This window comes from Chroicocephalus ridibundus, chromosome 6 (genome assembly GCF_963924245.1).
Source record: "Chroicocephalus ridibundus chromosome 6, bChrRid1.1, whole genome shotgun sequence".
Classification (NCBI taxonomy): domain Eukaryota; kingdom Metazoa; phylum Chordata; class Aves; order Charadriiformes; family Laridae; genus Chroicocephalus; species Chroicocephalus ridibundus.
Window position 1 is genome coordinate 13,241,467 of NC_086289.1, and position 15,775 is coordinate 13,257,241.

General features: G+C 43.3%; 1 protein-coding gene across 1 annotated transcript in view; it reads right to left on the minus strand.

Annotated features, from left to right (window-relative positions):
- Positions 1-1,536: 1,536 nt before the first annotated feature.
- SORCS3 (sortilin related VPS10 domain containing receptor 3) overlaps positions 1,537-15,775 on the minus strand; it is a 307,837-nt gene continuing 293,598 nt past the window's right edge. The window contains exons 23-27 of the mRNA XM_063339010.1: positions 15,101-15,232; positions 13,125-13,224; positions 10,895-11,000; positions 6,524-6,684; positions 1,537-5,916 (exon numbers count right to left, since the gene is read on the minus strand). Of these exons, the coding sequence (XP_063195080.1) occupies positions 5,852-5,916; positions 6,524-6,684; positions 10,895-11,000; positions 13,125-13,224; positions 15,101-15,232 (564 nt within the window). The 3' untranslated portion in view covers positions 1,537-5,851. The remainder of the gene's footprint in view (positions 5,917-6,523; positions 6,685-10,894; positions 11,001-13,124; positions 13,225-15,100; positions 15,233-15,775) is intronic.

Below are 15,775 nucleotides of genomic sequence, written 5' to 3' on the forward strand. Positions count from 1 at the left end.
ATCAACACAGCAACCTGGGGAAAACGGCCTTGACAGTACTTTCCTCAGCTGTGCTATAGGTGTCCCACGTGCAGCAGCCTTGGGTGCTGTTGAGCACCACGATAAAGAATGAAACAAGACAGTGATGAGCTGACTCCAGGAGTGTTTATGATGCACTTTTCCCGCCAGCGCCATCTTCCCTGATAGAGGGGTATTTGGCACAATCCTAAGAATATCATAATGTGGCAAACTGTGCTTACGCTGCCTTTAATAAAGGGAATAATAAGTCCATCCGTCACAGAAGAACAGCTGGATTCAGACAAAGACTGAGCTACTGCTCCTGGTCCCAGACTGTGATGAGGGCTGATGTTTAAGTGCCCGCATTTGACTGCACTTAGCTGGGTTTCTGCACACAGTCGATTACCGGGTCTGAGTGGTAGCGTGTTAAGCCATGGTAATTTCATCATTTGTGCTTGTCTGTTTCAAACTTGTATTTCAGGATTCTGTGAACAGAAACGTTAGATTGGCATTGCCGTAAAGAGGGCCAGACCCAAACTTTTCAAAAGCTGAGAGACCTTCTGTGATGCTGGGGATTTCTGATACATCACACTCAGAGATAGCCAACCTAGTCCTTGGTTGCCTGACCTTTTCAGCTTACTGACATAAAGGAAAAACAGAAATAGCTGATCATTGATTACAAAAAGGAGAAAAAAACAGATACCAGCTGCATTCTTAAGTACTATGTACATAAAAGATTAGCTCCATCAGGTCAGAGAAAAGATTTGGCCCATTAGTCTCACCTCCACCAGTGACCAGTAGTGGACAATTGGGAAGAAGCATAAGTAGGAGACAGCCATGGAGAGATGTTTGCCAGGTATCTCTGCCATACTCCAGAAATCTGCAGTTTATGGACCTCCAGAGCTGAAGGAAAGGAGAAGGCGGAGGGATGGGGGATGTGTATGCACGCCCATGGAGGGAGATGGCTGATGCGTGTCCAGAGACACATTTCTGTGCCCTTTTCCTTTTTAAACAGTCTCCTGTGCCAAGGAGTGAAGAAGGTACTTTTGCTTTCTCTCTCTCTCTCTCTTTTTTTCTATTTTTTTTTTTTTTTGGCATGGGCACTCTACAGCCTCTTCCAGACCCAAGTCTGTTAGGTGAGAGCACGGGATTCATGGGGCCTTGTCTGCATAAGCAGATAGTTCTCCCCTTCTGTTCACCTCCCAGGCTCCAAAGAGAATCAGCCTGTGGAACAGAAAGGAAAGGAGATAATTACTTTTAGGGTGAGCAGTAAAAAGGAAGGAGAGGTGGTTGTTTTATCTTAAATATCTTGCCTTATAACATTTCTCTGCTCACCCTCCATGTGCTTTGCATGACCCTGAATGACAGACAGAGTTGGAGGTCTAGGTATGGCAAATTCCATAGGTATAGAAATTCAGTGAATAGAGAGCAGACTTCGCCAAAAGGAAATTTGAGAAGAACAAGGACTGAAAGAGCAGCCAGGGGTAACTCTGATGTACAAAAATACATTTATTTTCAACAATTTCAAAACCACTGCCTTTTTTACAGTAGAAATATTCAAATGGAACAATAAAACCAAGAACAGTATATATATATGTATATATATGACTCATGCATTTGTATTACTGTGTTTAATACGGGTATTGCAATTGTCTGCCTCATTTAATCCTTTAAAACCATGGTGGTGGTTTGGGTTTAATGCACTGTCCGACATCATCAGAAGGAATGTGAGGATTCTGGTTTAGTTTCTCAGACCTGGAATGTGTGTGGGAACTGACTGAAGGGAAAGGGAGGAGAACAGGACATCTTTCCACAACCCTGAAACCAAGGCTTAGTCCAGAAGAAAACGCACACTCTCCTGCACATGCTCTTATTGATGGTAACTGTAACTGAAATACACTGCAGTCCCCAGTCGCGCTAAACCTCATCTCCGAACCTTCCGGGCTTAGTGTTGGGGTTCTCAAGCACAGGTTAAACTAAGCAGAGGAACTACTGGGTGTTTACATCAGATTGACAGCAATACACAGCCAAAAGCTGCACCTAGTCTCCAGGCCTCATGCGTTATTCCTAAATTACAGCTGATACAGCAGAATCCATCATGGGGAAAGGCTGGCAGTGACAGAGGGCACTGACCCTGTCTCTTGCTCTCTCTCTTTTTCTCTTCCTCTTTATACATACCTACAGCATGGAAGCTATTTACATTCTACTCATGGCATTGGCTCTTTCCCTCCTTACTCAGTTAAATAATAACCTACATCTTCAAGGATTTCCATTACATTTTCCTTAAGGGTAAAACTTGCAGGGGAAAAAAAACCCTAATGACGTCCCCAAGTTGTTATTTCCCAGCCTGACAGACACAAATAAAAGTGGCCAATACTCCAGTCTGTGCTAACACCGCAGCTCAGTACCTTCCAAAAAGGGTGGACAATGCTGGTTACCCAATCCAAACCTTACGGAGGTCCCATGGATAGATACAGCCCTGGATATCCACTGGGACGCTGTAGTCACCCTTCTAGTATCCTAAAGGAGCAGCTTTCAGTCATGAACACAACCTTTTTTCAGCTGCCATCAGCCATGGCTGTGCCCTAATGTGTCAGGAATAATCTGGGAAATCTGGTCCCATGTACATCCTAGGACGCTCTTCCCTGATGCGCATGGAACACCTTCTGCTCCAGAGAGCAGTGTGACAAACTACCCCGAGAGGCAGTGAGACCCACCAGCTCCCGTGGAACATGAAGTTTGAGCCAACTGAAGAAGCAGGCAGGGTTTTTTTGACATTTAATTTTGTCTCCATGGATCTCTTTTTGTTTGCTTTGTAGTGCCTTTAGGATAATTTTGGATTGAAAATGGCTTTCTGGACAGATGTTTCTCCAAAAATTAACTGTGTCATTCAGAAACTTCTCAGCCTTCATCGAGGTTAAATTTCTTTTTGAGAAGTGAAAATGTTTCCATTTTTTTCAGCAGCTTACTCCCAATTTTTCCTCCTTGCTTCCTCCCATCTGTTATGAGATATTTAACAGCCATCTTTAAGAGTGTAAAGGGAAAAATTGTAAAAATACTGTAAAAATTTTTGAAAAGAAATTGTGAAAACTGTAATCCCCTGCCCTTCTTTTTAAATCAACATGAGATCAATCCCGTAAAAAAACTACAAAACTCCAAACACCAATGAGCATTTTCACTTAATTTCCTGGTTTAACAAAAGAAAAAGTTAATACAAAAGATAATGAGTGTTTCACATTCAGTCCTCTGCGGCAGCTCACAAAAGCAGTCCCTCAAATCCTAATGACCAGCAAAGACTGAGATCAGCCCTCACTTTAGCTCAAGGCCCACAGGACCATTGTTTATGTACATCCCTCCCATCTATACCTAAATGAGAAGCTATGGCCTTGTGCTAACAGTGTTATCACCAGACTGGGCCATTACTGTAAACTACTTTGGTGTTTCAGTAGAACAGGGACAGTAATGCAACAGTTTATGCACATGTGATGGATGGAAACTCACGGTAAAATAGAACAACACCGCCATCACTCTCCAGCTTATATTAGGAACTAGGGCAGAAAAGTGAGGGAGGAAAGAGAAAAGAATTATTTTTAAATCAACAGAAAAGGCTCACAAGCCTGACTGAAATGGAGGAGAAGAAGAATTGAGAATATTTAGCTTTAGTACTTCACACAAAAAAGTATTTCCCTACATTTTGGCTTTACAATTTTAATCTTGAAATACCTCCTGTGTTGTTCTGCAAAACTGTGTTTAACCACTTTTCTCTCCACCTGCAGATCCATCAGGATTATAACCTTTGAAAGACATTCCAGCCCATTAACAGAGTGAACACATGTAGCTGAGGCTGGTTTGTAGCCAACTGGCATGATGCAATGTGGAGACGTAGCAAGTAACGCTGAAATTCCAGCCATCTCCTCATTTCAGCCCAGATATATTAAAGGTGATGCAGAGTCCTGTATCCAGATCCTAAAAAATGGCAACAAACATTGTCACCTGGCCTCACTCTCTGCTATTCTGTGAGCACTAGAACATCTTCCCAAACGTACCTCCAATCTTCCTTCCACTCCTGCTGGATCTTGTAACTCAACACTCTGCAGAGTAACGCCCATTTTTAATATCACCAACTCAAGAAAAATGGATAAAAGTAACTCACCACTAAGGTCAACCTCCTGACCCAAAACTCCACCACTCCTGAGGGCTATCCCTCCACTCCGTGTGCTAAATTTTTCCTAAAGAGCTTTTTCACTACCTTTTCTTCGTTAACATCCCTGTTCTAATCAGAAAGCACCAACCCCCATGCAGAAATTACTGTGATGGCATTTCTATCCAAAATTGGAAGCAGCCATTCTGCAAGACTTGTAAAAAAGACCTTTCCTAGCTCAGTAAAGCAGGTCTGACCATGCATCCCCCTCTCCAAAGAGCAGTCCTTAACCACATGCATCATGTTCAGCCAAAATTTACTACCCTTACACATCCTGAATAGCACTTTACTTCACCAGCTGGTAAGAGCATGACTTCTCACTGGGAACAATGGACTTGGCAGTGCTAGGTTAACGGTTGGACTCTATGATCTTAAAGGTCTTTTCCAACCTAAACGATTCTATGATTCTACTGCAACCTGGCCCAGTGTTGAGTTGAGGTTATACTGGGTACTGCAAGCACACTGATATTTGCCCACACTGAGATGGTGATAATTTTGCATTTGTTTTCCTCATTTTCCCTGATGGATGTCACCGAGATCCTTCTTAGAAGTGGACAACAGTGACAGAAGTGAATAGATGATGAACATCACTAGAATATTCATGACAGGCTCATAGGCTGTCTTGCTAATATCTTCTTCTGCTCCATCATAGGAAATGATACTATGTATGTATATTAAAAAAAAAGGCTTGCAGTTATACACAGAGTGCCAGATTGAAATTTGACAGACAACTGGAACACACTTGGAATCAAGGCGTGATTCAGGTGCTCACCACGGTCCCGGGTTGGCTGGCGTGTACGAGCGCGCGCACGTGTGTGTGTGTGTGTGTGCATGCGCGTGCGTGTGTGTCTGTATGTGGTTCAGGTTTTGTTTTAAACATATCTTTTTTTACTAAACATTAAATTATTTCCCAAGAAATAAAAAGCTATGTACATTTTAATTATCTACAGTAGGCCTTCGGCATCCTCGCTATTCACATGCACGGGGTTTGGGCTGCATTCATAAACTCAGGCATGCTCCTTCCTTGCTCCTGGTGCTGTCCCCTCCAGCCAATCTACAGTCCAAGGAACACTGACGAGTGTGTTTGCTCCGATTTTTTTTTTCCCCTTTCTCAGCAGTCAACAGTGCCAGAGGGTGACTGAAATTAAAAGCAATTAAAAGAGGCAAGATCCTGTAAAAAGCTGAGACATGCATGTCATTGGGAAGCGAGGGCTGTTGGCGTGTTGCAGAGCCTGGTCCAACAATCCAGCCTGAGCCCTCTGGCAAGATGAAATAGCTGATCCATGACTTCTTTTGAAAAGGGCTGAAAAGGGACAATTTACTTACAACATGTTGCCTAAGGTACTACACCTACCTGTTGGTTTTGAATACTTAATTCCCATTCTATATTTAACAGGAGGCTGGCATTCAGATCCCATTGCACACTTGACTCATTCTTTGTTTTTTCTTTCTAATCTGATGAGTGTTTCCTAAATATGAATAACTCCTGCTATTTATGAATGCAGCCCTGGTAAACAGAAAAAGCCCACCCCATCCCCTCCCAAATGATAATAATGACATATAACTCTTTCTTTTTCATAATAATAATAATTATAACAATAATAATTACAAATAAAAAGTCAGAAATGTTGTAGACCAAGTGGATTCTCAGTATTAAACACTAGTGCAGTTGGGGATTTCCTTTGTGCTTTCACTGTTGGCAATTGTTGAGATGCTTCCTGTGGAGGAGAAAACGGAGAAGAGAGTCAGTGCAGTGGCTTCAACAGTTTGGTCTATATTGCTTCTCACTATATTGCTGCTTAGGATATGCTTGTGCAAGTGTAAAGACAGAAAATGTGCTTAAAAGCAGCACATCCTTTTTTGTATTTGCAACAAGCGTGGAGCATGCAGAAAACCTGTTGCTACAGCTCAGTTGACCAGCAGTAAACTCATTAAGCTACTGGGAACACATTCACTTGTAGTGGTAGCACACCAACAGTCGAAGCTTGGCTCAGATGATTCTTCTGAGGGTTCGGGGAATTTGGGGCCCCTCCACAGGAGAGACAGGGTTGTGAGCAGGCAAAGGTATGAGCCACAGCCATTACTAACTCCTGCGTACCTGCTGCTGTTTCCAGGTTCCTACCCCAGTCATGTAACACTTGAGAAAAGCTGAAAAACCAAGAAAAACTCTCGGCTACCATGTTGCAGAGAGAGTTTTGCTCCCTATCTCAGTGCCTCAGGCTCTGCTTGTACCTGGGGTCACAGTCACTCCCCTTCCTCACTCCCCAGCGACCAACATCCTCACCCAGGCTGTGAAAGAAGCCCCAGCTGAGGGCTGTCTCTCACCCATCACTCGTGTGTCCAGCTCTTTGTCCATCAGCTCCTCAGGGTCCGTGAACTCGCTTAGAGTGATTTTGGGGGCGTTTTCACTTTGGCTGACAGAGCCAATCATTTCCTGCTCCTTGTCATGCTGAACTTGGGCATAGATGTTAATCCAAGGGATTTTCCTGCACAGGAAAGGAAAATGAGAGGTTATATTCTGTAGCGCAGGGATCCTTGGCATGTCATTGATTAATCAGACCAACTAAACTGAGAATATCCCAGAAATGCAGCCCTGGCAGTGATGCACAGTATCAGCTCTCAGAATGGTGAAAGCACCACAGTGATCTTCAGCTCCGAAAGTGCCGTTAGCATCCATTAATTCCAACAGCAGTCTAAAGCTCAGGCCACTGCCTTCCTGTCCTGTGCCCAGAGGCTCCTCCAGCTGTAAACCTAAATGTTCTGGTCCTGCCATGTTAAACGAGAAGTCATGCACACCATGGACACTGCACCCAGCTCAGAGAGCAGCAATCAACTAAGTACAATCAGCTGCAACTGCCAGCTCTCTCAGTATTTATTACATGATTAGGGTGCATTGGAAACCGAAAGTAAAAATCAATTTGTGCACTACTATCAGCTGAGAAAAAAATTTGCTAGGCTTGTTTCTATTGACAGGCCCACACTGACTCGGTAGGAACTGCCACATCAGAAAGAGTTATAAAGAGTTGCTCCTGCCTCAGAGCACAGAAAGGACTTGAACCTCATAACAGCCACCCAAAGTCTATTTGTTACCATTTCATTGCAAAAACAGTTTGCCACGCTACAGATCATGCACGTTTGCAGGGACTTATTTTCCCTTGCTGCTCAGGAAGCCAAGAAAGGGAAGGGATTATTTCTTCTTCCTTCTTCCAAGAGCAGTTAACTTGGACTGCTAGAACAATATCCTTGAAAGTCAGTTAGTTAGACAGATCGTTAGATAGGCCTAGACAGATAGTTAGATAGTAACCCCTGGAGGAATGAGAGTTTAAAATGAGAGAACTGAAAAGTAATGTGTTAAGCGCCATGGGGGTTGCTAGGATTATCTGCTGGAAGGTGACTGACTGTTTTTTCTAATGCCCTTAAAAGGACTCTGTGCCACGCAGTCCACACTGCTAAAATAAGGAAAAATCAGATAATTCTTGCAGTTCCTTAAAGCACACAGGAGAGAGAAAGAAGATGTGTTCAAAAGAAGCTATATAACATGCCATCTCTCTCTGCTAACCTGTCTGCTGCTGGATATGACAGAGATTGAAAGCAGTGGAAATTGCCTCAGCTCTCATGAATTCAATAGATCTATGCTGATTTTACTCCAGTGAACTTCTGGCCTCAAACTTGTGTTATTGGCTTGATTTGGCATTCTGTTCCTAACCAGCAGCAAGTCAGGACGTATTTGGGATGTTTAGCAGCAGTTAACAAAACTCCTGATGTTCTCCCTTTCTCCTACGCTCTCTTTCTAACCTACAGACCTGCCTTACAGATCAGTAGAAGACATAAGCACTATGCAGGGAACGCACACATTGGATGAGAGAGGACAAATGCATTCCCATAGGATTTATGTGGCCAGAATACGTCCAGAGGTGTGTAGAAACGTGGACACAAGAACACGTCTGGAGATAATGGAAGACTTAGTTTTCCCTCCAAACAATGCAATGGTAGAGAAGTAATAGTCTTTTGAGCTTTGAGAGGAAAAGTGAGAAAAGCTCTTTAGAGTTGTGAGGCAGAGCCTTCAGGTACTTCAGAGAGTTAGGGAAATAAGAAACAGAGACGGCTGTACATATGTGCATCCATACACACATACCTAATCCTGCTGTGCCTCCCAGCACAGACACAGGTGGCCATAACGTCCCACCGCACATCTCTGAGTGTGAGCTGAACCCACACACACACACTGACTGCCCCGTTGCCCCTCCATTACTCACCACCCATACACACCTAGTATTGACCTGCTATATGCTCAATATCCTGGAAAAGAAAGAACCTTTTTACAGATTATTTTCCTGCTTTTCTCCCTTCCTTCCCTTTCCACCCAGACCTCCTCAACAAGCGTCTCTCTGGCAGCAGTGTTTAATATGCCTGCCGAGTCTATAACTTGATGGACTCATAATAAGGAGTCTGTGTGCAAACCAGCAAAGCACCGATTCTATAAAGTTGTAGAATTAAAAATTCATGCAGGCCCATGCTTTCCCCGCAACCCTTCCCTGTAAGCAGCAGTTCTGTATTCAGGCTGGGATCACCATTAATCAGAAAAGTACACATGGCTAAGGGACCTCTGCATCACAGAGAGCTAGAGGAAACCTTTTGTTTTCACCTCCTTTTTCCATTAAGAATTGTTGCATACTCTCACTTCTGATCCATTGAGCCAGAGGTTTTAGACAGAGCTGAACAGTTACTCTCTGTTCTGAAAAAATCAAGCTAGAGGACACTCTGTGTAACTGACTTAATCCTAAACTCTGTGACCTGGGTTTGTCCTCTTTGGAACAGAACATAAAAGAGGGGACAACAAGCTGATGAGCTTTGGACTAAGCAGAACCAATGTTTAATCATCCTCCCTCTCACTCCCAATTTGTAATACATTCAATTTTCAGTCAGATTTTAACGAGGCAGGGTCTTCCCCGCTCTTTCCCTTGTTCTGGAGCACAGAACAAGGTTGATGGCTGCTATGCGTAAGGCTCAGGATGCTTAAGTGGTACAAGGATCCGTTTTATAAGCTTGTAGTAGCATAACATGACCTGGGGACTGCCAAAGCAGCGTGGATTACACCAAGCTCCTCACTGCTCCTGGCAGCCAGAATATAGAGACCCTGCTTCCTGGGAACCGATCGCTGACCACAGAGCCAAAGACATTAGGCCAAACCTAAGAATACATCTCACCAAGACACAAAGGAAAGCACATCTTACAAAGGGTTGTACCTACATCTTGACACATCTCTCCCAGAGGGACCTTTTTGCCGTCCTCATCCTACATCTGGGAGTGACAGAAATCATCAGCTGCCTCCCCAGCACATTATTAAATCAATGCTTCGAACAAGTCCCATGTCCCATTCCCCATTCGCCTGGGACTCACAGAAGCAAAAAGAGGATTTCAGACTGCAACAAGCAAGTCACACTGACGGCCAGGAAATCTGCACCTGAGCAGATTCACATGTGTGGATTTTCTGGAAATTGTCCTGGGCCACTGAGGTCAGTGGGAGGTTGGTAACAGATCTTGATGTGAACAGGATCAAGCGCAGGAAGCACTGTTACCCACTGGTTTGGAAAATGGTTAATGCAAGAGCTTAGAAATGGAAGGAGCTTCAAACCTTGAGACCAGGATACACGCCTGTCTTATCATTCCATTTTTAATACTGTTCGTATCCCACAAACATTATCAGAGAGTACCAGCCTTATCTTGGGCTGCAGAAAAGCTGGAAAGAGAAACATATAGCTGGAATCTGGACAGTAGAAGCTCTAGCTTCCCAATTTGGAGGAACTAGTCATATCCAGAATTTTTTGTTTTGGTTTGGTTTTTTTTGTGGTTTTGTTTTTTTTTTTTTTTTTTTTTTTTTTTTTTTTTTTTTTTTTTGAAGTCAGACTTAGCTTATGCTTTTAATACAATATTTTGTCACTGGGCAGGATCTGGACACATAGACCATTTAACACAGTAAGTCCTGTACTGAATGCAAAGTTCCTCCTAAAGAGCTCCATCTGCCTAAAACATATTCTCATAAGGCAGCTCTTCAGCAAACGGACCATTCTTATCCCATATTTTGTTTCACAGCTTGCAGCAGTGAAGTGCCATGGGCCAGCACAGGTCCTGCCTGCTGCCTGGAAGCGAAAGGTTTATGTTAACATCTGGCAAAGAAAATCTCAGCACAGATTCCCAAAGGCATTTTGATGCTTAATACAAAATTTTCTAGCTTTGAGTCTCGCACCCTTTACATAATCACACCTGTTCCTCTGCAAGACTGAACTATTCTCTTTGCAAGATACAAATGAGATGCTGCTGCGCTAAGGCAGTTGGCCAGCTGGATATAGACTCTATGAAGACATCCGTCGTGATTTTTTGACTAAGCCTGCATTGTGTGGCTCAGTACTCAGTGAGCACACAGGGTTCCCATTTCTGGCCTGGAGTTCAAACACATCTGTTGAAGCAGGTCACAGCTTGATTTCTGAGCTCTTGGTGAGCTTTCAGAGCATCGTTTGGGTTGGAAGGGCAGTAGATGGTCTTCTCTATATATACGAGAAATAGGGAACTACACTGGTCTAAGCCTTAGGCCAGAATAACTCGCTCTACATCTGCAATGCATGCACTGCTCTGCCGAGATTTCCTGTAAACCACCCAGTGCCTCCTCCTCCCATCCCCCAAAGTTTCTCAGCTTACCTCTTGAATTTGTAGATTAAAAAGACAGCCAAGCCTACAAACACCACAGACAACAACATCAGCATTGCTGAACTGCTGTGACCCGTGCTGGAGTCGACAAGGGGTGCTGCAGGAGGAAAAGCAGAGCATTACATTTGCAAGATATTATTAGGGATCACGTTAACTACCAGAGAGTTGAGCTCAACTCTGTCTCTGCCACATCTGCTTTATCACCGCTGCGTGATGGCACGCTGTTTTCTGCAAGACCAATCAGTAGGAAACAAATTGACATTCTTGTCCTTTGAAAGACAAGCTCCTTTTTCAAGACAGTACAGTGAAAAGGCACAGCAAGCCATGCTTAGCTGAACGGCCGATCACTCCTGTGTTAGCATTCCGGGCTATTTCTTTTCAGGCTTTTCCAGGGACTGAAGTGGAAATGAAATTTATGAAGTGTGGTTTAATGCATGTCTATTTCTCTTTGGAGATGCTACCTCAGAGCATCCGTGAACAGCGTGGCTCTCATCTTCCAAGGCCGTATGTCTGTCTCACATGTGACAGAGATCTGGTCTTGTGAGAAGCCTCAACGTTCATCCTTGTATTGCACCTTACGGACTTTTTAATTGAGTCAGTTTTCATAATGTGGAGGAGCCCAGAGCAATAATCCTGGACCCAAGCACACACCACATTATAATATTTTTGAGATCTGATCCATCTATCCTTGACATTTTGGTGGGCTAAATAAAGTGTATTACTGTACCTTGTTTATGCAGCTATTCCCACAGCTCATCGGAGCAGACCATCTTAATGGCCTGAGCACTGTGCAGAGAATCAAGAGTCTGATGAGAAGTCTCTAATGATGCACAAATGATATTAAGTAGCAGATGAGTGTTTCTCACTGCATAAATATTTGGGTTTGGTTCTTTTTCTGTTCTCTATTGTTTTCCTGTCACTCAGAAGATGAGGACAAAGTCTATGCAAATAGAGTCTCTTTTGGTTCCGTCGACAAATTTTCACACCGAAGAGTCTGATCCTGACACTATTCTGCTTCTACTACTTCGACAGACTCTTTCACGGAAAAGAATTGACTGTCATTTCATGTGAGTCAAAATACTATGGGAATGGTCATGAAACAAATGCAGCACCCCCACTCGGGGGGTGGTGCTGTGAGAATAGTTGAGAACTGTAAGCTAAATTCACCTTCTGCAGTGTCTTACTAGAACAAACCCAGATTCTGAACCTGGAGGCTGCAGATATTTATATCTCATTCCCAGTTTTGCAAATTAATTCATTCCAGCTTGCTCCTGTTAACATCTGACTCTAAGCCCCAAACAACAGTCAGAGTGAAGGTAAAAAGGCATTACCTGCAGGATAGGCTACAAGCCTTGGTTTAGCCCAGCTCTCGGCTCTCTGAGACTCTCACATAAAAAGAAACTGAAGTGTGTTATCGTGGGACAGGAATCCCAATCTTTCGGAGAGACTATCAGCAATGTCACATCCACAAGATCCCACATTTCAGATGATTGCAAGGGCAGTCATAAAAACCAAGGGCAAAACAAATCCATCATCTCCTCTGTAGCCATCACTGTCTCAGCAATAGCTGAGAGCTTCACACTAGGCTGGCTGAAATTCTCAGCAGTAACTGAGAGCTTCACACTAGGGTGGTTTAAGCAAAGGGGGTGATGAAGCTTAAAGCGACTATTCATTACTCTGTGGGAAAATGGAGATAGGTAACATTGAAATGTAAATAAGTTCTAATTTGTAAAAGTCAATATTGAGGCACGTATTCCCTCTAAGAGGCCTAGATCCTCTTTTCATGAGTACTTTGCCCCTATAAAGCTTCTGGGCTAGTCATAACATTAACAAGCCCTTTGCAATAAGGATTTGATCCAACAGCCATGAAAGTTGGTAATACTCCCATTGAATTCCACAGGTGCCCAATGAGGGCTTAATAGAATACCATTCGCCTGATTTTCTAAAACACTTGAAAAACATCAATGCACTAGTTAATTAAGCCATAGGGAACTCTTAAGTGGTACTTTTAATACTTGTACAAACTGGTGCATGAAGGTGCCACTGCTGGATTCTGTTTTTAACGCTTCCTGCTTCTACCGCGGACAATGTCTCAATATGATCAGTCCTACGTATCCCAGTAGCACATACCAAACTGTGAGTGCTCTGATGTAGTCTGGTTCTCCTGGAGTTGCCTGAAGCCTCAAGAGAACCACAGCTATGCAATTGATGCCATACTCACCTAATGTTAACTGAGTAACATACACAATGACTTCAACACCGGGCTTCAGTTCAAACTGGACCAGGTTCTGGTTGAGAGCATTAAACAGGATTTCTACCACCTGATGAAATAATAAGAGGTACAGTAATTACAATATAGAAGACATCAAGCTCTGGATAACATTCAGGAATGCATGTAGCCCATGAAAGGTGGCTAACATCTCTTACTGGCTTCAGGAAGAGAGGGGAGAGAGAGACTGAGGAAGTGGAGAGAAACATGTATGTGTGCTTTAGACAGAACTAAGTGTTATTGCATGCAAGTCTCCCTCCAGGACTTTTGAGACTCACAGAGTATGTTATTATATCTCTCCTGGGAAGCAAACTCAAGAAAGTAAATTAGCAATTTTTTTTTTCTTTTTTTGAGGAGGGTGGTGGGGGAGGGAAAAGAGATAAGGATCTTTTCACCCTCCACAATATCTTGTGAGTTTGATCTAATGCACTTGGAAATCACTGACATATTGGCTTTTCATGGGTGGATGATGGAACTGAGTTAGCTAGTCCAACCTAGTAACACTTATTTACTCCCACTGATCACTAGGACAATCCTCGACATGTAGCTCCTGTTTAAATAGGCTGTTGTGGACGAGACAAACCAGTTTTGAAGATTAATGGCAAGTTTGCCATATTTCTCCTTCATTTAGAAGAGGGGCCTTGGACTGGCATTTACTCATGGCTCAGCAACCCAGCTATGATATGTCATTTGGTTGTCTCAGAGCATATACTCTGCTTGTCACACCAGAGTCTGAGTTAGTTAATGCCTGGTCTCCCTAGAGTAGTTCTGATGGCCTACTCACCAGGCCAGAGCTCCTCAAGCAGCAGCCAACAACAGGTGCCAAAGTACAACCGAGTAGACTGTCAATAAAATTAGAGCACTGGAGATTCAGGCCTTGTGGTCAGCTAGTCAGAAACCTAATCTGAGATGTCTGCATAATACTGATATATGAAATATTGACACAACAGCTTGTTTGGAGGGAATTCTAATATGGGTAGGTCCTACTGAAAAGGATGGAAAACCCAAGAAAATCCCTCCAAAGAGCCTTCCAAACCTTCGCACCACAATTCATCATCTCTTCTGCTCACCCGCCACCATAAATCTTTGCTATCTTCGTAGGACAAATGTACTGCTCTGAGGGGACTGACCTTGCTCAGTGGGTGACAAGAGGTTCCATAGAATTCAGGAGTCCTCTGAATTATTTAATGTTTGATCACCGAAGAGTTACTCCTCCAAGAGTTCCTTGGAGATGGGCTCCCACATAGCTTGCACGCAGTAAAAATGCTGCATACAAGAACGTTAGCTTGAGCTAAGCAGCCTTTCCAGCGGTGCTTCATTCCTTTGCCTTTATAGAGCTGATTTAATCACTTGGTAATTCTAGCATGAAAGCTTCAGCAGACTAGTGCTGTTGTTCCTAGCTCTTCCCTTGTCTGCATATCACTGTTGCTATTCATCACTGTAATTACCTATTTATCTAAATGGATGGATATTGTAACTTCCAAATATAGTTTGCACACGCCATTCGCTGCTGCAGAAAAAAGAGGTCTTGTTCCAGTGATATACGAGCTGAAGAGCCTGATTTATTTTTAGTAAACCTCAGTATATTATCTTGCTGCTTTGGCCTCTGTCTATTAGCATTCCTCCAGGGAGTAGAGGGAGTACATATTCAAGGTTCCTTTGGCCATAACTACTGTAATAAGGACACACCACTGATCTAGGAAGAACCACTGCTGGTAGACTGTGACATATCTCAGTGAGGTATTAGAAAAGCCCATTTTTCCTCTGAAAATCATTTTCTGTAATGCCATAAACTATACTGCCACAGTCCCAGATGCATCCAATTCCATCACACTTATAATAAGTCATTTCCAGTGTGCACAAGTTAAGGGGCCCCTCCGCAAATGGTATGATAGGAATGAGTGTTCCATGAATCCTTCTTTCCTTACTTGCTCCAGATCAGCCTCACTGCTTTTCCTCCTCTCTGTTGTGTTTTTATGGGGCAGTATGAAGAGTTCAGCAGAAGTAGGAAGCCCAGGAAATACAGCTACCAAGATCTGTTCATCAGGGATACCGGTCACCTAAAAGAAAAGTAAGAAGGTCTAGTTGCTATTCTGTTACTGATGTTTCCATTCACTACGGGAAACTGTGCTCCCATCAAATTGTTATTTGCCAGTTCCACTGTAGGTGTTGTGGTCCTAATGGTTCTGCCCATTTGGCGGGTTAGAAATAGAGGTTCTGCTAATGATTCATTCTACTTCATTTCTTGAAGTAAATGTAGGCTTGACAACACCCCTGGACCCACAGATCTCAGTGCAAAGTCCAAACCTAGCTTGTCTCCAGATGTGGATTTTTCATATAGTCCTTCTCGCTACAAAAGAATGACCCAAAGTCAGATCCAGAGAGTCTGGCTAAGAGCAATCACTGGCAAGTGTGCAACTAACAGGGACATATGAAGAAAATTGCCTGCAATCACCTTCTAATATCAGGTTACGGGGATCCACATTTGCCATTCATGAATAACTTCATGTCTCCGGGGGAGACTTTATACTACTGGGGCTGATCGGGAGGGCTGTGCTAGGAACTGCGCAGTTTCCTGAACTGTTCCATATCTGAACTCTCAC